Source organism: Lygodium microphyllum, chromosome 14, assembly GCF_053477565.2.
Source record: "Lygodium microphyllum isolate KBCC chromosome 14, Lygodium_microphyllum_v1.1.10, whole genome shotgun sequence".
In the NCBI taxonomy this organism is placed as follows: Eukaryota; Viridiplantae; Streptophyta; class Polypodiopsida; order Schizaeales; family Lygodiaceae; genus Lygodium; species Lygodium microphyllum.
In genome coordinates, this window is record NC_141148.1 from 5808912 (window position 1) to 5830925 (window position 22014).

Here is a 22014-nt window from a genome sequence, read left to right on the forward strand (position 1 = left end):
CCGAATAGTAGATATATGGGCTATAGGTGAAAATGTCTCGAAATAGTTCAAGCCTGCCTTGTGTGCAAGCACACAGCCCAAAGCATCAATGAGGGTACTAGACCAAGCTGATGGCAACACTAGAGATAGAGAAGGAGGCTGATATCAAAGTGTGCACAATGTGTAGAATATGAGATGAATGATCTACCGTAAACTAGCTGCTATAAATATTAAAGAACCACCAATCTCACTAATCTAAATGTGGTGAGAAAATGATGTGGTTGGCGAGCAAGATATTGATCGACCAGGTTGTCTAGTGGATGAAATGAAGGGTGAAGCCTAAGTGGAAGCAAGAGAGATGTGAGCTATGGAGGATGAAGCAAGAGAGCAAGAGAGAGACACAAGATGTGGGAACTCCAATAGTCACAATGTGTGACTGGCCTTCCCTTATTCAATAGTCACTAAAAGAATAAATAATTAAGCCACAATGATGGGTGTGTTGGGTTTGATTCATGCCTATGCTCACAGAGGAGTGTTGGTGATCCTTGATAGGACACTGGGGCACTTTTTACTCTCCTTATGAGAGGTTCTTTTCCCCAGTTTTATTCTTCTTTATTTTATGTGCTTATCTTACACAATTCGCGCACTTATCGTATTTTACACCTTTCGGGTGTAAACGCACAATAACAACCCTAAGGTTTAAGAGTGGTACTTTGTATTTGCACATTACTCTTTTGATTATTGTATTGGGAGTTATGTCTTCACTCTCACACTCTCTTCACTATCAATTGTGTACTCTCAACTGAGCTTCGATGTTCCCCATCTCTCACATTTGGATCAAAGCTCAAGTTCAGCTCAATCTCTCGCATCTCTCAGTCCTGTATCAACAACATCTAGATTTGCTGAGCTCTTGGTCAACTCCAGCTTCGTCAGTAGTCGCCATCGTGGTCATGTGCACATAGCGCTAACCTGCAAGTTTGTCCGTCAACAGCACCACCACTTACCTCCAGAGCAGCGCCTGGTCAGCCCCTATCTTCGGCTTGTGCCTGCATTTCTGCCTGCACCAGGCCCGCCATCGTCTTGCGCCACCTACAAGCAATGCAACAAGCTGCACCTCCTGCTCTATTAACAAGATACATGTACCATGTAGCATTAGGAAGGGGATCTCGGGTAGCCACCAGCTTGGGGTACATAGGGCATAAAATGGACTTATACCCAACCATATCAAACTTTGAAAGTAGCTTGAAGTTATACTTGTGCTGGGACATAAAAATGCCATGTGTCAACTGATAAATCTCAAGACCAATGAAGAAGTGTAGGATCCCAAGGTCTGTCATGTCAAACTCCTATTGCAAAATCTCAAGTCCAATCCACCTTCTGGAGTCACTTCCTATAATAATCATGTCATCCACATATAGGATGATCAAAGCACACCTATCAACCACAACCTTGTAATACAGTTGGGGTCATGATCAGCATGATGGAAGCCACTCTGTAAAAAGATGGCATCATTTTTCTCCCTATATTCAGGTTGGCCTGATTTGGTGGTTTTCTACTATTTATAGCAGCCAAGTTGGGGCAGATCATTCATCTCATTTTTTGGAGGTTAGACGCACTCTAACACCAGCTCCTGCATTATTGGTGTTATCATCATCATCAACCTGATCCGGTGCCCTCACTAACACTTTGGACTGCATGCAAAGACTGATCAATCTGCCATTGTATTCAGCATTCAGATTCAGTGCAGATTATCACTTCATTCGTTTCTCTTCTTGCTGTCCCTCTCTTTTGTTTCCTCTCCACATTCATGTTTCTCTTCCGTTGCACACTCTCACAGATTCATCACACTCAAATAGGTTTTGTCCAAGATAAGAGCACCTCGGCCATATCTTCATCATCTTTCAAGGTCTGGCATTGTGGGAAAGAGATTGCAGTGCTTGTTTTAGACTTTCAAAAAAACCATGAAGGCTTGATTGGGACTTCCTCGAGGGTAGCATGGCCTTGCTAGCTTTTTACAAGAGTGAATCAGCAGTATTTTCACACTTTACAAGATAGTCAGCAGCAAGGTGATTATAGGAGCGCCAGAAGGAGAGAAATTCCACGTTCAAATGAAAGTCAAACAAGGGTGCCTACTAGCTCCATACCTTCGAGAGTGGAGGTGGTCTTATTTCCTCCCTTCGAGAGTCACTGGATTGACAAATCTTTGTGGAGGTGGTCTTATTTCCTCCCTTCGAGAGTCACTGGATTGACGAATCTTGTCACCAGCAAATGAATTTTCTCCAAGTCACTCTAAATTAAATCTTAATTACTGGAACACCCAAGAAACTCTTAACAAGTTGAGCATGGACAATGTATTTATATTGCATATGAGAGCAAGTCGCAAAGTTTAATTTTAGAAAGCATTAAATGCAAAACTGTCCTTTAAAGAAAAGTTTGGCCAAATTTGTCCTTAGAACTCAGTTTTTGGACAGCAGAGACTCTCTCTACGATTTGGGAAGAGACTGTGGATACTCTCCATAGGAGATAGGCAAGGATACAACTTTCTTCCCTTTGCAGATGCATATGATTTAGTATTATAGACCTACTGATTGGTTATTCATTCAAGCTTTGTAAATTATAATAGACTTCCCCTTGTTACATATGTTTTCATGTGGAAATGCCTTACAGGGCTGCTTTTACTTTGCATTTTACCTGGAAATTTTGCTCCGACAAGTCTTTTTAAAATAGAAGTTTCTTCTTATTTGAAAAAAAGAATTAGCATAAACACTTTGATCCTTTCTTTTGACTCCTTACTCTCAAAGATAGATAGCTGCTATTTATAAAAATAACAATACAAATATTGGGTTATTTCCTTACAGTCTGAATATGTAGATTAGAAAGATTTAAGACAGAAAGCAGGTGCTAGAGTATTTGGCCTAGCTATGGTATTTCATGGAGGGAGTAATTCCTCATAAAAACAGTCTTCATGAAATAGATATCTGCACAAAAAATTATAAGAATGACAGCTGTGGGTTGCTGGTTTGTAAACATTATTGAGCATTCATGTAGGTAGAGCCTCTCTGTGGGCCCACATAATAATGTTATGAGGATTATGGCTGTTCTGTACCATTAAAGTACAACTTGTACTGCTTGGAGAAGGCTAGAGGCATGATCCATGATTAGCTAAATAGATGACTCCCTTCAAGGATTCAATGAGGGAGCTATCAACTTGCTCCTTGCAGGCTGTGCCACATCCACATCAGCATGAGGAGATGCTAGATTGTGCCATGGGCTACTCAAAATTTAACTTACGAACAAAGCACATGGCCTGTTTTCATAGTATCCTAATAGTGGCAGGGCACACATAAGTATTAATTCTTCAAACCTTAAAAGCTAGTAAAATAATAGAGTTTGCACAGGCTTAATGATGTATTGCATAGTTTTGGCCATCATCTTAAAGCCTAGCAGAGAGTAGCTGCAATACTTAGAGCAAGGGAAGATGGTGCAGACCTGAGCTGCAGAATATAAAACAATTCATGAACTTTGCTGATGTTAGGCCTTTACAAGGCTCAAACTTCATCAGCCTTCATCATCAGGTAGCTGGGCCACATCAGTGGAAGAAAATAAGAGAGATGGGGATCTACTAAGGGTTAGTTATATATCTTCTAAAACCCGAAATGCTCCACAAAAGGGGATCCCCATTGTATACCTTTAGGAGAGACCCTCTTTTCCTTGGAGGAATTTTCCATTCTATTTTATCTTTGGGAAGTATTTCTTACAATTCAGACCATACAATGCATGTGTTTACAATTTTATCTAGTCACCTAACCAATGTTAGAATTACCAAGAAAGTAGGTAAGGCGAGTTCCATTTATAGAGCTTTTTGCAAGAAATTGGACAAGGCCTGTAGCTAATAACTTTGAGGTAATAATGTGTGCCAAATCGGCACAACTACATCCTCCCTCTTGGGTTTGACTCACACCTACACTCACACAAGAGTGTCAGTGATCCGTGGTAGGGCACTGGGGCACTTTTTACTCTACTTATGAGAGGTTTTTCCCCCCAATTACATTATCTTCTATTTTATGTGCTTGTGTTACACAGTTCAGTCACTTACTATGTTTTACACCTTTCGGGTGTGAACGCACATTAACAACCCTAAGGTTTAAGGCTTGTACTTTGTACATTCATTACACTCTTGGTAATTGCATTGGGAATCGTACTCTGTCTTCACTCTTTCACTCTCCACTGTCAACTACCTCAGCTGAGCTTCAATATCTATACCTCACATTTGGTACCAGAGCAGTGGGCTAACTCCAGCTTCAACTCGTCCTTTAGCAGCCCATGGACCAGACGTCCATGCCACCAGCTGTTGCTGCACCCGCCACCAGGGTCACCTGCACCAGCGCCGCCAGTGTGCTACCCAAAGGGCTGTCATCATCTGCAATGCCTGTCACCTCCTCAAGCCACAAGCACCCATTAGCTCAGCTAGTCACCAACTGCAGCTCCCTCGCCTCCTGGTCAGCTCTATATGCAAGCCCGCCACCTGCAACGCCTTCAGTTGCCCCGTGCGCCAGGGCCAGTTCCCTATGCCAGCGCCAACTCTCTACGCCGCCACCTGTCAGCTCTGCCCTGGTCCACTCCCCGCCACCTGAGCACTGCCATCTGAACTTCTAACAGTTCCTCCGCTAGCTCCTCCAGGCCTGACAGCTGTCGCAGCCAATATTAGAGGTAAAGAAGGCATTTATTCAGTTTTTATTTTAAAAAAATCTGAATCACAGCAAAGGGCTTTTGCCACAGTCCTTTTTGCTCTTGGACGTGTCTTGGACACACTTATTGCAGAGATTTCTTGGAAAGCAGGCCAGAAAATTTGGGGCTTTTGGGTACTAAGCACATGACATTAGCACGTGTACTATAGGTTCAATCTGAAATAGACTGAAATTGTGCATTTTGTAGAGCAAAATTTTGGGGCTTTTGCATTGGTTGAGTTGCTGAGCACTGTTTGTGCGTTGGACAGCATGTACATTGATAGTTTTGATTAAGTGTGACACAGATTTTATAATTACAGCATGGTGCATGCTGTAATTTCTGGAAATTTCCAAATTTCCAGGTTGTTCGACTTTGGCTCTTGCTTTTGTGTTCTTTGAAACAGTGACATTTGACATGGCCAATCAGGGACTGAATGATGTATTCACATATGTATCCAAGGAGGATAGATTTGATAGAAATAATTATTCTCTATGGTCTCTTATGATGAAGAATATGCTGATTGCAAAAAATCTTTGGGATTATGTTAGTGGTGAGGAAGTTTGTCTTGGAGTTTTAGCTCCTACAACACCTCCTCCACGAGGACATGGTCAAAGGCCCGAAAGGCCCACTCCTGCTTAACCAGTTCCCCAAAGATCAACAACACAAAACGCTTGGGACACACAAGATATTCAAGCATTTTCAATAATTGCATTGGCAGTTCAGTGGTCTATAACCCCGCACATATGGTCTACAGCTTCTTCATGCAAAGCATGGCTTACACTTGAGCAAATGTTTGCTAGAAAAAATATGACACACATATCTTTATTGAAAAAAGAGCTTGAGAATGTGAAGATGGATGAAGCTGATGTCATGCACGATCCTCTTAACAAAATTCAGGACTTGCGTGAGCAATTAATGAATGTAGATGAGTATTATTCTGATCCACAGTTAATCCCTACTACTCTGAATTCTTTGCCGCCCTCTTATTTGACCTTTCATACGGCTTTAAATCTCATCATGAGAATATCTCCGCGGCCACTTACTTTTCTTTAATTGGTTAGATTGCTCCTAAAAGAAAAGCAAACAAGAAAAAACAATGAGGTGGATGTTAGAGCTTCTAAACAGGCTTTTATGGCCAGGCAGAAGGGCAAGGGCAACCAATCTAAAAACGCTCAACAGAGTTCTGAAAATTTAGGTACTTCATAGAGCAATAAGAAACCCAGGGGGAGAGCACGCAAGCCAATAAGGGCAAGTGCTACTGTTGTAAGAAGCTAGGTCATTACATCACACAATGTAAGAAGTGCATTGCCAAGGAGAAGGAGTCAAGGATGTTTGTTTCTAATACACCTTCTACTACTACAGAGTTCACGTCTTTTATTGTAGACCATGACTATTGTTTACACTTGCAATTATGACTCTTCTTGGGCTGATAGAGCATCTAGCTCTATTGAGGATGCTAGGTGTTGGGAAGATTGTCTTGAAAGCCATAGATGGCTCTACTCTCCCTTTACAAGATGCATTATACGCGCTAAGGATAAAGAAGAATTTGTTGTCCATTTCTTCTTTAGCAAAGTGTGGTATGCACGTTACATTTTATGATGACAAATGCATGGTTACATATAAAGATTTCTTGACTTTGGTTTTAACCAGCACATTATCTCATTGACTCTATGAGCTAGATGACTATTCGATTGATCAATCAGTGTACTTAGCATCTACTCTTACTCCTTCTATATCATAGATAGAGTTATGGCATGCTCACATGGGGCATGCCAAGTATGGCAGTTTGATGCTTATGCAGAGTACTCAAATGCTAGATGGCATACCTCTCTTGGAGAGACCTCCTGAGCATATTTGTAAGGGATGCATTTTGCAAAAAGTGCATTGATTCGCATTTCCTCGTGATGTTTTGGTTTTAAGGCAACACCTACGCTCACAGAGGAGTGTCGGTGATCCGCGGTAGGGCATTGGGGCACTTTTTACTCTCCTTATGAGAGGCTCTTTTCCCCAGTTACATTATCTTCTATTTTATGTGCTTGTATTATATAGTACAACCACTTACCCTATTTTACAGCTTTCGGGTGTGAACGAACATTAACAACCCTAAAGTTTAAGGGTTGTACTTTGTACTTTCATTATACTCTTGGTAATTGCATTGGGAGTCATGCTGTGTCTCCACTCTCTCACTCTCCACTGTCAATTGTGTACTCTCAGCTGAGCTTTGATATCCATACTTCACACTCCCTCCCCTCTTGATCTTGTTAAACCTAAGGGTGTATAGACAAGAAGCCAAATTTTCTTTTAGTTCAAAGGATATAAATCATAACATTCTAGAAAGGAAAGGAAAGAAAATATGAAGTGTCAAGAAAAAGAATTTGTGTACAATGCTAATATATCCCCACCTTTACACTCTGTGTGCACATGCACATGCACCTGTGCCCCGTGTGTGTGTGTGTGTGTGTGTGTGTGTGTGTGTGTGTGTAAATATTTACATACATGCATACATACAATGCACACATATATGCATACAAAACGCACTAGTCTAAAGGACATAAATCACAACATTCTAGAAAGGAAAGGAAATATGAAGTTTAGACAAAAAGAATGTGTACAATGCTAGTATAGCCCCGCCATTACTCTGTGTGTGTGTGCGCGCGCGCGCGCACTATGTACATGTTTACATACATACATGCATATAACATACACACACACACACACACACAACCATAATACTCTTGCAGAATGGGTTAAAAGTTCAACTGAAATAGAGCAAGGGTGGGAACCAACAATTATTCGTGTTGTAGTCTTATGCATGAACAGTATGAATAAACATTACTGAATTTTGATCGCAAAGATAGAAAACAAAATTTGATGCAAGACTAGTGTACAAGCATAGAGAATCCAAAGAAGACAAGTTTGTGAGAGCTGGAAGGGCCAAGCCTCCTAGGGCACACACTGCAAATAAATACATATACTGAGAACCCTGAATCTTAACCATTGTAAGACGAACATATTCTGTATACACATTAATTCCCACTCAACTACTACTAGACTGGCATGCTGTGAATTACTACAGAAACCATTCAGCTTACATGTCTTTAAATCAAAAAGATGTGCATACTTACAGAATTTAAATTCAGGCCGTGTCAAAGTTTCCACAACTTGTGGCAAATCAGTGTACACAGCCAAAGGTTGCTTATCATCTGAATAGATACTCTGGGTAGGTGGTGTTTCCACACTGTCTAAATTGATTCTGGTGCATGAAAGTTTGTTTGCAAAGTCATGAAATACCTGCATTTTTGGACAATAGCATTACAAACAGCTTGGCATGAGGCATCGCAAGTTCTCAACTCTATGTCTTAGCAAGTATTAACCCTCCTTCAAGAGCTTCGAGTTCATCGAGATATAAATGTAGCGAATTAACAATGTTCATTGCAGGTCACAAAAAAGGCACTTGTAGCAACTTACGTTTCTTACATGAAAGTAATTTAAATCAGAAAAACAAGTGGTGAGAAAAGCCAAGTATGTTCCCAATAGATCCAAAATGGTTGAAAACATGTGTAAGAACTGGTTTATAGGACAGCATAACAAAAGAAACCTCCAAATTCTTAATGCAACCTCATACAATATAGTTAAGAGGCAATTGTCTACAATACAGTTGAGAGGCTAGGTACACGAACTCTGGTAGTGACTGAGAGCTTAGAAAATGGAAAAAGGTGAACTCTGCCTGCAAGGAGTGTCAGACCTGCTCAAAAGTGGTGCCTATTATTTTACATTTTACAGGTTCCCAACAGCATTATTAGACTATGGAACATTTTCCCTTTCCCCAATCTCCACACTTCTCCTCAGAGCTCATCCCTGCCTTCCAGCCTTCAATTTCATCCAGTTGGGTACTGCCTTATAGTTCCCTCCTGCACCTGCAGTAATTAAATACACCACCTCCTCCTCCTCCTCCTCGGCTGCTTTGCTTCATCTTAGAGCAGCTTTGGCTGGTACTCAAGTAGTCCCTTGAAAACTTGCCTCTGATTTATGGATCTAGATATTATCCAACCTGTATCAGTTACTAATGATACGGACCGCTGCTGCTTCTGCTTCTGGTCTTCCTTCTCTTACAGTTATTGCCACTTTTTCCTTCTGCTTCTTCCATCATCATCTGCTTATCCCTTTTGCAGCCTCCTAATTTCAAGGCTTAGTCACAATGATAACACATAACAAATCAAAAGGATCCAGAAACATAACGCAAAATTTGATTGATAGAGACAAAGTGGCCCAAAATGCCTTTACAACACTGACCAGTGTATGACTCCCTTGCAGCTTGTACTACTCAAATCAAGATCACAAAAAAATACCAACTCCAAACAATGCATTACGCAATCCCTTGAGCATCTGTACATCATTTTGCTCTTCCATTCTCATGCCCGCATTAGTACTATAGGCTACAAAGAGCAACTAACACCGCTGCTGCAGACATTAGTCAACCTCTTGAGTCTTAATTTAACAGGGTAATTAAGGGATGAATTATGAATGTTGCAAATGCATTGAGGTCCATTGTGTATAGGCTAGTGAAACATGAATTATTAGATTGGTGATTTATGAAACGTGTATAGACAACGCCTTCGACCTATCAAGCACATCACTAACAGTTTCAAATTTTACCACTGCCACATCTTCTTTGTAGCCTTTAACTTTTCACCAATGTGTCAAATTATCATACACTTGTAAAAAATGGCGGTAGATGTTATGCCCTTGCTGCTTTTGCATTTAACATATACCCAACACGGCCACACAAGTGAGCTAGCATTCGAGTTGGCATTCCTGGCTGCATGACAATGTTACCATACATGCCACCGTACATTTTGGGATGCAATGCCTGATGAAATTTCCTTCAACACCTTGCGTAGGTGGCTAAAGACCAACCATAGTTTGTGCATGCCAACATTGGCACATGCAGTGGCATCCATAGCCTAAAACAATACTCCACCCCCAAAATAACCTACATGTGTAGATAGTTGAGGAATTCTTTGTTGTTGGTAAGGAACATCCTACACATTATTCCCTAATGGATGAACAATCTCCTGACCCTTCAAATGATCCTCTAAAATGGATATTGTTTTCATTAGTACACAAGGATATCCTTGAAAAAGTAGATGTTTAATGTATTATATCTTCAAGTTAAAGCATTAGTAACACATTTTCTTTTTTCCACATTGGTATTAATGGGGAGCCAAAAGCATTGAATGAATGAATCCATTTGATATGGCAATTAAAAATGAAATGCTGAATGACATTATGTTTTGTGCTTTGCTGGCGAGACTTGACAAATTTGAACTCCATGTGATAATAGTCAATTTGGTGTTGAACCTTTTTGTAATTATTACACAATGAGCCCCTATAAAAGTGAAAGATTGTATCTAAATTCTTTTTGCACCCACTACGGTTCTTACAAGAAACTCGGATTACCCTGTACATTTGGCATTACTGGTGCCAGTAATTGTAATGCTTTCGACCCAAAAGATTGAGCATAATCCTCATTGGGATGTTTAGAATGCGAAGCAACTTTTTCTCTTTAACATCAACATCTAACTTCATAAATGCAGCAAATTGAGGTTGCTGAATCAGCCGCTGCAACTTCATAACAGCAATTGCCAACTCTGCCCTAAATACAACATCTTCTTCCCAAATGGGGTTGCATGTGACTCAGCTGCATACAACAGCATACTCACCAATCACATTCGTTGCTCGCTGTCCTAAAGCATTCTGAACATTCAGGGACTCGAAACCATGTGTTAAGTGCCTTTTAGGAGAGATTTTGGTTCCTCACTCCCGAATCCTATTACCATTGTTATATGACATTTTTACTGTTTGGCCCTTGCTGCACACTATTTTCAGCAAGTCAAAACCTTGTTGTGCTCAGCTAGCCAAAATGCAGGTATTTTCTCATCAAGATGAGCACAAGCTTACCTCCTTTAGAAAGATAGTGATCTCCCAGCATAAAACATGCCTTTAGGCACCCAAAGGGCAGTAAACCACATTTAAGAAAATGCTTAATTTAGCATAACAGTAAAGTTCAGCAACTTAATTTTATGCATGATTGGATCTATAGTGCTTATGCACCACAGGTGACACTTATTGGCCCCATACAGTAGCACCCCTTTTGGTACTTCTTAAAATTACTCGAAATGCCCGAATTTAGATGCGAATGGATGGAAATCCAGCAGTTTCTCTCAATGCAACTAATCTACAAGTGCTCAATGACTTTGTCACCTTCATTCTTGGACTCAGACCAACTTTGGAGTGCTCAAATGTCCACCCTAAGACTTCACTTTGCTAAACCCTAGAAATGATAGCCATATTTTAAGCCCAAATTTGCAAAGCATTTATTGACATAACTATTCTACATTGTTCCGCTCACAAAAAGAGGGATTTCCACAATGAAATTGAGAGAAACACCACTTTCTTCCCAACAAAGTTGTCCACAAAATGCACAAGGCTCAAGAATCTTAGACGAGAGAATCTCACTCTCCAATGCTGCAATAACAAAATTTAAACTAAAAACAGCAACAACACCTGTTAATTGTCGAGTCAAGGGGATGCCTTGTTAATTCCCCATGCTGAGAGAAGAAGAATGGGTGCCACCTACTTTTATTTGCATTCTCCATAGCTAGAAGAGAAAGAAATACAAGCAAGCTGCATAAGAATGCTAGGAACCGAGGCATTGGCTGCTAAGAAGAAAGGGAGAGAGCTGCAAATGGCCATACACACCTTTCTAAATGCATTAATCTTTCACACAACCCACAGCTGCATTTAATAACAATGGGGCTTCTTGGCATTTAATCGTTGCTCACTATGTGAAACTTTCAACGAAACCTTATTTCTAATGTCCTAAATTTCAATTTAATGAAAGTTTCACATTGAACCTCACCCCTTTTACCCTACCCTTATACCATATGACATGGACACTTGTCCTTGCCCTTGTACCACATTGCCCATAAACTTGTCTAGTACATGTCTACTATTGAATTCTTCACTATCAATGTAATGGTCACCATGCCAAGAACTAAGAGTACCAAATTTAATATTCACAATCTTACGTGAACTTTAATTAAATCATTTCAGTTCATTACTCATTACAGTGACACACAATCACCTTCATGTATAGGTTATGGAGACTACCCAAGCACAAATATTCTAGACTTGCACTGCAGCAATCTAGATAGCTTGTAGGTTGCAGCACATGGGGATACAACGTGTTGGTAGACACAAACTCGCACATGGCTACAACTACATGGCATGCATATGGATCATCTCCTTCCTTTACAATACAACCTAGAATCCCCTTTCCTAGAGTTGATGAACCAAAGTGAGCTCAACAAGATCACTAGGATAGACATCTTTCAGCTACACATCGCACACTCAACTTCTTGTCAAAATATCTACAATAGGCTCCTAGCGGAGGGAAATTTTGAGACACATGGGAAAATAAGTTCCACTTCAGTTGCAATTTTTCTCGGGATATGTCTGGTGGATGTACTGCCTTATGGGGTACTTCAGCAGAGAAATTCTTGATTCAGCTTCTCAATGTTACAACGCACCTATGGAAACAATCCCTTATGGTTTTGCACTTTATGCCATGGTTATCTAGATAGATTGTTAGCATAGTTGTCAGGTGTGAAAGGTATGATATCGTATGGTACGATAAAATGCCGTACTCCATGGTACCTTAAAACTTTATAGGTACGGTGCGACATTAGTACGAAAAAGATTTAACTTGATTATTTTGAACTAAAGACAACAGAAAAGATGTTTCAAGTCTAAATAGCAATGCTATTAGAGTATATAAGATGAATACTTGAGGATAGCATGCCAAAACCTGATATTGCATGTGCTACTACTACCTATAACTTACAACTACATAGATGGGAGTGGATACGTCATTTTTTCTTTTGCAAGTAAAATGTCACTAATTATATTACTTAGAAGGCTGATTACAACGAAGTGCACATGCTCAATAGACTAGCTGGAGCTTATGCAAATCACAAATCCATCATGTATACAAGCCTCTCAAGGCGGTCTAGGGGGGGATGGGGGCAAGAAGCCATGGAGGGGGGAGTGTATTGCCATCTGGGGCTACCCGCCTACATCGTGAAGAACAAGTCATGGCCGCCCCAACTGAAAAGAAAGTGAAGACGGAGCTCTTGGCGAACTCGAGACTCGCCCTACACTTGGTCCCAACGACCGCGGAGAGAGTGGATAATGGAGGTCCAAAGCTCTACCAAAGTCGCATATATTGAAAGGCACACCCTGCCAAAAACCACCTGACAACGTGCCTTCCAAATGTGCCATTCTATAAGACTCCATATGATCTCCCATACCTCTAAGCGCTCTACTGTGCGATCCAATACTTGGCAGCTAGGTAAAGCCTCCAAGCTAACCATTGCACAAGACCCAGCCTCGATGAGAAAAATTGTGTCCTACATCCCGGCCTCATACAAAAGGTGACGACCCTAGCTGACTGCCTCCCAGCGAAAAGCCCCCCACAACATACATCCAAGGCTAAGCACCACACCGCGGAGAATACGGCAAGCTCCTCTCCACAGAAGTTGTGCCGCCTCGCAAGACCAAAGGCAGTGCTTTGGGGTTTCCAAGTACTGCTATGAGTAGCGCTTGCAACCTCCATATTGCTACATTTTTGCCAACCAACTCCCAACAGCCAACAAACCCCCATGTGCCAAAAGCCAAAGGAAATATGACACTCTGCTCAGCCTCCAACTGTCCCACAGGTGACGCCAGAAATTCTGACGGAAGGCATCCGTAATGTTATGCTCCACCCAATATCTACTACGTGAAGGCGCCCAAACCATGTCCTCCTGCATCAGTACATGTTTACCAATCCTAGTTGTGTGTCCAAGAACTTTAGTGCTTCTCCTCCCAGGGCACATAAGGGTCTAGTTGCCAGGTCTTCCCTTGGAATCCAACCACACGAATCCTCCTCCAAGGAAGGACAACAATCTCCTCCTCCTGCTGCCCTCTGTCAAGAACCAATAGCCCCCCATCCTGCACAGTGAAGAAAGTCCCGTAGGGGGCACCGCCCACTCTACCTGCCACCTATAAGGGGATACCTATCAGTGAGAATCTAGCAGCCCACACCTCACCATGCTTCACCGGCTCTCGAATCAGGAGGTCTAGCCACTCCTGAGGGATCGTAGAGTCAATCTCCCTCCTCACCTCAGCTCCTCGTTGACAACCTGATGCCCGTTGCAACATCTCCTCATCCACCATCCAGTACACCTCCCACCACGTCCTAATAGTATGAGCACGGCCAGCCTCCCGGCCAACCCACTGAATGAGGGGGCACTCACCAATCTGTATCCTGCCCCGATCTCTAACCTTGGGGTTCCAGACAACTGAACTAGGGCCTTGCAAAGGCCCTGCCATACTTGAAGTAAGCTAGGGAGGAAGAAAGATCTGGGTGGCATGATCTGGGTAGTCGTGAAGATCCATCTCAATGATGGCCTCCATCCACCGCCAAGCCTTGGTCTACACTCCTGGAGACCCTCCTGCAGAAGGACTTTCCAGGTCTTCCCACCTGGTGTGAGACCACGGACCACTAGCTTGGCCAAAAGGGCCAAGCTCCAGAACTCTAGGTCAATGATCCCAAGCCCTCCCTCAGACCAATGCCGGATGATGGTCACCCATGCCACCTTGGCTCAGGAATCCCTAGAACTGTCTGAGCCAGCCCAAAGAAAATTCCGCACTAGGTGGCGAAGCTGAACCACACAAGACGAGGAGAAACATCAACAAGAGGCAATGTACCAAGCCATCACTAAGAGGACCTGGTTGACCACCAGGGCTCAGCCCGCTAAGGAAAGGCGGACTGTGCTCCAGTAGGTCAGCTTCCGCCTAATAAAGTCAAGAACTTGAAGAAACTGCTGGGCAAGAGTGATGTCGAGTCCCACGTGGAACCCTAGATATCGGATGGTCTCTCCTACTCACCCCCAAGTGGACACCCCACTCTGTGCTAGAGTCTGGATCGGTAAGAAAACCAACCGACTTTCGCCAGTTGATTTTCGCCCAGCAGCAGTGAAAAATACCTCCAAAGCTAGTCTCACTCTCTCCAACATCAGCTCATCATCCTCTACATAAAGAGCGGTATCATCTGCATACTCTAAGTCAAACAGCTCAGTCTCCTCCCTCACCGGAAGACGAAAGCCACGTAGCCTGCTCACACGTGAGTGGAGGAAGTAAGATATCGCCTCCGCAAAGAGTAAGAAAATATACGGGGCAAGAGGGCAACCTTGCTAGACAAATCTCTCTAGCCGAAACTCCTCCCCCCTCTTGCCACTAATGAGAACCCTGCTAGTAGTCGATCTGTAAAGTGCAACAACCCCACTGATCCATGCCTATGGGAAGCCCAACTTCGCCATGGTGCCCTCTAAGAAGTTCCAGTCAACCATGTCATAGGCCTTCTCAAAATCCAAGAGGAGTACTGCCAATCCCTGACCACTATGTTGAGCCCAGTCGGTGACCTCGAAGAAAGTAAAGACAAACATTGTCTAGGATACTCCTATCATGGACAAAACCTCTCTCGGTGTCATGAATGATGTCTGGAAGCACGAGGCGGAGTCGACTACCGATCATCTTGGTCAGTGCCTTATAGGCCACTGACAACAAGGTGATCGGTCTCCACTGGGACAGCTCTAGCTGGTCTCTCCCTTTGGGGAGGAGACTGACAAGACCTACCGATAAACTCCCTGGCATCTGTCTTGAGCTGAAAATCTCCTGAAGGCTAGTAGTAGGGGGTCCTTCACCACCTCCCAATAAGTAGTGAAGAAGGCCTTAGAAAGGCCATCCTCTCCCCGGCATTTCTACCCATCCTATGCATGAAAGGCCTCAGCTAGCTCCCTTCTGAAGGGGTCTAGGAGGGAGCGTCCCATCTCCTCTGTGACAAGGGACCGAATGCAATCCTAGACTTGTTGCCTACAGCGATGTACTCTCGCTGAGACTGCCTCCAACTGAAAAAGGTGTCTGAAGAAGTCAGTGGCAATCTCCATCACCTCAGCTAGGCTAAAGCAAATCCTTCCGTACTAATCACGGAGGCTACGAATCTGATCTCCTGAGGTGCGAGGCTGATGCACCTAAGAAAACTCCCGGCACATCGTGTCCCCCTTCCACGCCCAAAAGGTTGCTAAGGTACAGAAGGAAAACTCAGAGTGCCTGTCTTCAAGACCAGCAAGGGCTACCCGTGCACACACCTCCTGCGTGTGGAGAGTGAGATCCCCTAGTGCCTCCTGGAGTAGTCTCTAAGTGACTGCTAGGTCTTGCCAAAGTGCTCGCTCCTCCTCCTAAAACTATTGCCAGGCCTGTAGGGCTGCCTCCTGGCAAATCCTGCTGCTCGACTTGGCTAAGACCTCTGCAACCTCCTTTGCAATCAAGTCCACCCTGACCCACTCCCTAGTCCAAAGCTACTCAATCTGCCTCCTCCCTCCTGTAGATCAAGTCAAGGATCTGACAAGATCGCGTGTCAAGGGCTAAAGCAGAAGCATCAAGTGTGAGGAAAACCGGGCAGTGATCACACAAATTGGTGCCAGCCAACTGCCCTACCTGGCCTCCTTGAGAGCATCCCCACTCTCCCACATAGAACCGGTCCAACTGCTCCAAAAGAGCTCCACCCAACCACCTATATCCCCAAATGAAGTCCAGCAACCTCTCCCTCCTGTGAAAAGCTGGGTCCCGCTAAGCATCATGTGCTCCTACTACGAGGAGGAAGACCTCCTATTCCTCCTGCTCCTCCCCTGCCATACCCTGGTAATCTCTACCTCTGCCCTGTAGGTCCTCTAAGGCCTCCAGGTTGTTGAAGTCTCCTCCAATAATCCAAGAGTCCACCTCTAGAAGTCCTACTGCAATCTCCATCCAGAACCTCCTACGTGCCCTAACCTCAGTAGGAGCATAAACATTGAGAACTCCAAGGTATGAGTCCCCTAAATCCAGTCTCATCCATGGGACCCTCCCTACCACAATCGTCCCATGGTCTCACACATAGGCGGTAAGGCTCGGGCCAATAGAGGTTCATACGCCTCCACTCCTACCGTGGGCAATGATGGAGTACTCCCAGTAGGTGTGTGAGCTGCCTGAAAGTACCTTCCCCACCCGATGGGCCTAGGAGAGGGTGAGCTTATCCTCCTCATGAAGAAGTAGCATGTCAATCCGTCCGGCAAGGGAAGCTGCAAATGTTGCCGAGCAATCAATTTCCTAGAACCACATGCCCCACAGTAGTGTAGGTTGTTCATGTTCCAAGATGCTAGGTGTAGACTCATGGGGAAACCTGTGATTGATCGAACAGGCATCTATTCAGTATGGAAGCTGCTGATGAAGAAGAAGGGCTATGGGGCATGCGAATGCGCTTGGCCGCAAGCCTGGAGGGTGAGCTCCATTCCCCCATGGTGGCTCTCGGTCGGGACCATGGGGGTGATAGATGTTCCAGGCAGTACAACCAGGACGTCTATCAACCAGGCTGAGAGATGTGACTCTATGCATTGGTAGAAGCGGGCAGCCTGTGCGAGGGGCCACTCAATCACATCCATCGATGAGCTACACTTGGTAGGGGCTCGAAAAATAATGCTCAAATGTGGGACCTCCGCTCTAGCCTACCAGTTAATGTCCATCATGCACCCTAGCCATTGCTAGGAAAAGAGTGCTAGAAATCCTTCACCCATCCACTAGGAGATATGGTGTGCAACCTGAACCCTCACTTCCTCCTCTATCTATGTCATTGTCCAATCTTGTGAATCAGAGGTCTAAAAGAAGAAAACATAGTTTGGTCCATCCAGTGGTGCTAGTAAATTGAACATTGCCGCTCCTTGACTTACGAACCACAAAGATCCCCACCTCTAGAGGGAGTGGAAACTCACTGCGCTTCGTAACTCTCAAATAGGACAACGAACCTCTACGGAAGAACTCTTGTTGGGGGGGTCCAAAAGGGGGGTTATGGGATAGGGTCGGGGGGCAATACATGAGGTGGGGGTGGACAAGTGGGCTGAAGGATCTCAGGTGGGGTGGACTATGACGCCTCAGTGGTTGGGTGGTGGGGGTGGAGACATGTGATCCTGCTGGATGGGACAAGCGCGGGGCTATTGCGGGGTGCTCTAATGAGGGCCCGTCCCGCTCTCCTTCTCTTTGTTGTCGTGGTTGTATCTAAGGGGCTGGCTCAGGCCCCCCCTACCGTCTCCCTCTCTGTCTTCTCACAAGACCGTGTAAAACCATCAGCATCCACCTGCGGGTCTATCGACTGAGCCGCCTTGGCTCCGAAATGCGTACAATCTGTTGCATGATGCCCAAAGTCATAGCATCACAAGCACTGACCAGGCTGCCCTGTCACAATAACTTGCTGCTTGAAAGAGTCTCTGTCTATCTCAATCTCAAGAAACTTAGGTATGTTCTTTGTATCTTCCACAACCACCCGTACCTTCGGGACTCTTGCAACTATCACTGCATCCGCAAAGGAGGGAGGAAGAACTGTGCCGAAAAGCCTTCCAAAGTCCTCCACTAACTGACGATACTCTACCGCCAGTCCGGGGAATAGAAGGGTGACCCTGTTGTGGAGCGCGAAGTCCTCCACTCTGAAGCCACTATACCAGGGAACCATATAGATGACCCCCTTCATGGAGGCATAAGGTGAGCTATCCACTAGCTTACAGGCTACGTCCGTGGAGGTGAGTCAAACCATGAAGATCCCCTTACCCATGAGAACTGCCTCCGCAATCTGCGTTGTGCCAATGTGTAGTGTGGAGTAAACTGGCACTGGCAAGCTAGGAATGGGCAGAGCTGGGTGGACAAGCACCTCGCGCTAGCGCAGGTAGCAGCGTCGCAGGCCAAGACCAAGCGCGCACAGGAAGCGGACAGCCCAACTATGGCGACTGCTGGGGAAGTTGGGTGGACAGGCGCCTAGCACAAGCGCAAGTAGCGGCATCACAGGCCAAGACCGGTAGACACGCCCAGGAAGTGAACGGCCCCATCACTCAACTCGCCTCATGTCCGTGGCTCGCGTCCTGTCAATCAACTCGCATCCCATCCGCGGCATCACAGGCCAAGACCGAGCGCTTGCAAGAAGCAGGAGGCATGCGTAGGAAGCGAATGATCGCGTCACTCAGCTCGCGTCCAGTCACTTTAAAACTATTAGCTTAGGTAATTAAAATTTAAGTGTAAGTAGATACATCATACATGAATGATCATACAAATAAGAGAAGTGTGGGCTTGAGAAAGAGAAGATTGAGAGAAATTTTTCGAATCTCAAATAACCTAATCTCATGGGAGAGACATCTTAGTATAAGGAGCATTTAGCTTATCCCAAAGTGCGATTGGAATAGAAAAAGATGTATCCATTAAGTTGGTACCTTATGGTACTAATACGTGAGGTTCGGTACCTAAAGTATAGTATAGTATGAAACCTTTCATACGTGGTACTAGTGCAACTATGGAACTTGAGAGAGAGGGAGAGGCTAGAGAGAGAGAGAGAGAGAGAGAGAAGGTTTTGTGTGTGTGTGTGTGTGTGTGTGTGTGTGAGAGAGAGAGAGAGAGAGACTTGAGAGAAAGAGGATGTGAGAAGCTTGAGAGAGAGAGAGAGAGAGAGGCTTTGGGGAGAGAGAAATAAGAAAGAAAGAAGAAAAAAAAAGAAAGGAGAGAAAAAAAGAAAGTTATGCATACTCGAAATGCCTTTATTTTTTATTCGGTCTCGGGCATCCATGGTCATGTGGCCCGTATTCGAGGTTTAGTGCTATGGCAGATTTCTTCTATGATAGCAGGTGACCTTTTTCTTCCTGCCATTGCTGCCCCTTGGCTGGCTATTATTCGCTCTACGCCAGCAGTGTGATTTTCTCTTTGTGTTAAAGTCCTAATAGTCTTTCGTCACTTTCTTGGATGACCTGATGGTCTGATGTAACAGAATGTAAGAGATTTAGTGAGAATGCTAACCACATGGTCTGATGTATATATTTTTCGGAGAGAGAGTTCTAAGCCAACCTAATGGTCTGATGTAAAATATTTACTTAATTAAATTATCGTCAAGAAAAAAAAAAGTTGTAGGCTTGAAGGCAAGTGGCCAAAAAGTGTTTATTTTTTAGTACTAAATCAAACAGATACGTACCGTACCGTATGGATCGTACCATAAGATGAATCCGTACTACATACGGAGACAACCCTAATTCTCATTAGATTAGGATTGTTTCACTTCCCACAAATTTGGTAAAATACCGAGAGGGGCACCGGTTTTCGCATCCAATCTGGTATTGAGCGAGGGAGTGAGGTCTTTGTTTGTGTGTGTGTGTGAAAAGACCAAGTGTTAATTGAAGGAACTACCACTTTATGTGAGTCATAGACCGGTTTCAATCATCCAGGGATACTATCCGCATATCGCAGCTTCATATTGTATGGCTCACTGCTTAAATAGGTCAATTTTCTTTTGAAGCACCAATTTCTTTGCCATCAATTCTCTTTGAGGTCCAAAAAAATACTTTTAAATACTCTAACACAAGATTTACCTTTAACTTCCTAACGTTAGGCAAATTGAGGAAATGTACTAGTGACTTGAGGCAATTACTTCTTAGTGATGAGTTCGCCTCTCATGACCATTGGCAAATACACCTATAAGTATCTTATGCTTCAAGAAAGCAAATAACTCAGCTTTTTGGGATGATGCAAAGTAGATAGAGACTATGGTATCATCTATTGTGCATTTATTGAGAGTCATGGATGCTATATTGCCTTGCATTGGCAAGGTATACGAGGCCATCGATAGACCAAATGAAAATTTAGAGGAGTTGGCTAGATGATGAGGCATATGAGGAGATACATCATTTAGTTGTGACGGGGTGGAAATCCTATAGCTCACCCATGCATATAACTACTTTTGTTGTGGATCCGCTGCACACTAATTTTCTCAAATCCAAAATTTCATCATTGAAATCCTATGACTGGCATGCTTTGTGTTGCTTGGGTAAATTTTTTGAGGCTGCATGCCACCTGGGATATCCTGTTAGCTGGAAAAATTCTCTCAAGCAACAAATGGATTCGATGCCACGAGAACTGTGACAGGAACTAGAATACTGGAAGCTAACAACTTCACTATTGCATGTTACGCTTTGCAAAGTCCAATCAATTGTTATGTCTTATGTGCAGTCTTACTTTTTTAGGAGATCTCTGCAGCAATTGTTGTTCCACAACATAAGAGTCCATGATATCAATCATGACCAGTATTCCCTCTTTTTCCAATACTTTTGATTTAGGCCAGCTTCATCTTAACCATGGTTCTCATTGTGTGTTGCTGTAGTTTATTGCAGTCATTTTAGCAAAGGAAAACAAATGTATCTGGGCATGCGCACGTGTGGCACGTATGTATGTAAATCTGCATTCCGGAAATTCTGGGTTTCTCCACAATCAAACTCAGAATCATTTTCAATGTTTGGGTGTTCTATAGCCGTTGGTGGTATCAAATTGAACAAATTCTGCATGCAGAAATGTCTGCAACAGATCAGCAGCTCTTAGGAGTCTCTACAGTCATGCAAGCTAAAGCTGAAGGTAATAATCACATTTTCAGATTTCAAGCTGTTGAGCCTTCTGAATCTTTTATGCTGTGCAGAGTGAAAAGGAAGGTGAACACTTGCCGCTCATAGCTCAGACAAACACTCTGAAACCTTAGAAAACCAAGGAACAGCAGCAAAAGAACCTGACAACAGCAAGAATCAAACACAAGAACACCACTGGCATGAAACACGATGTAAATCCCAAAACAAAAACAAAATTTACTTCTTAACCTACCACACCCATGCACACTCAGGCTCTCGTCTCCTCCACGCTCTGAGGGCAAGACGTCAACAAGGTCTACAAGGCACAAAGCCAGGGAAAGTCTGTACAACTAGTTGGATCCTTATATAGTTTTTGGAAGATGCCCTTGGGTCTTCCACAAAGCTAAAACACCAAAAGCCACTCAAAGGCTAAAAGCTATAAAAGCCTAAGCATTTATGCAATGCTTATGTACATCAAAAATCTTCATAATCTTATCAGGGCAAAAAACTATTAGGTTTGCTTTTCAAAAGCTATGCTGATCGCAAAAGCTCCAAAGAAAGTGTCTGTCAATTTGTATTCTCGCTTTATCAATCTGCAAGATGCTTGCAAAGGATGTCTGAAAACAACACCACAGCACACTAGAAGGCATGTAGGTTTGATCAGTCTAGCCCACATTAAATATGCATGCTGATGCTATGCTATGATCTTCGGTCATATCCATACACAGATCACCATCGATCTGCATATGCT

The 22014-nt window shown here is 43.7% G+C and overlaps 1 protein-coding gene across 3 annotated transcripts in view; it reads right to left on the reverse strand.

Moving 5' to 3' along the window:
* LOC148025279 (tubulin-tyrosine ligase) overlaps positions 1-22014 on the reverse strand; it is a 185185-nt gene that overhangs the window by 66922 nt on the left and 96249 nt on the right. For all 3 annotated transcript variants that reach the window (XR_015693037.1, XM_087692282.1, XM_087692281.1), the window contains one exon: positions 7833-7998. Coding sequence is in view for 2 of the 3 variants with exons in the window: in XM_087692282.1 (XP_087548408.1) it covers positions 7833-7998 (166 nt within the window). In the remaining variant the exon portion in view is untranslated. The remainder of the gene's footprint in view (positions 1-7832; positions 7999-22014) is intronic.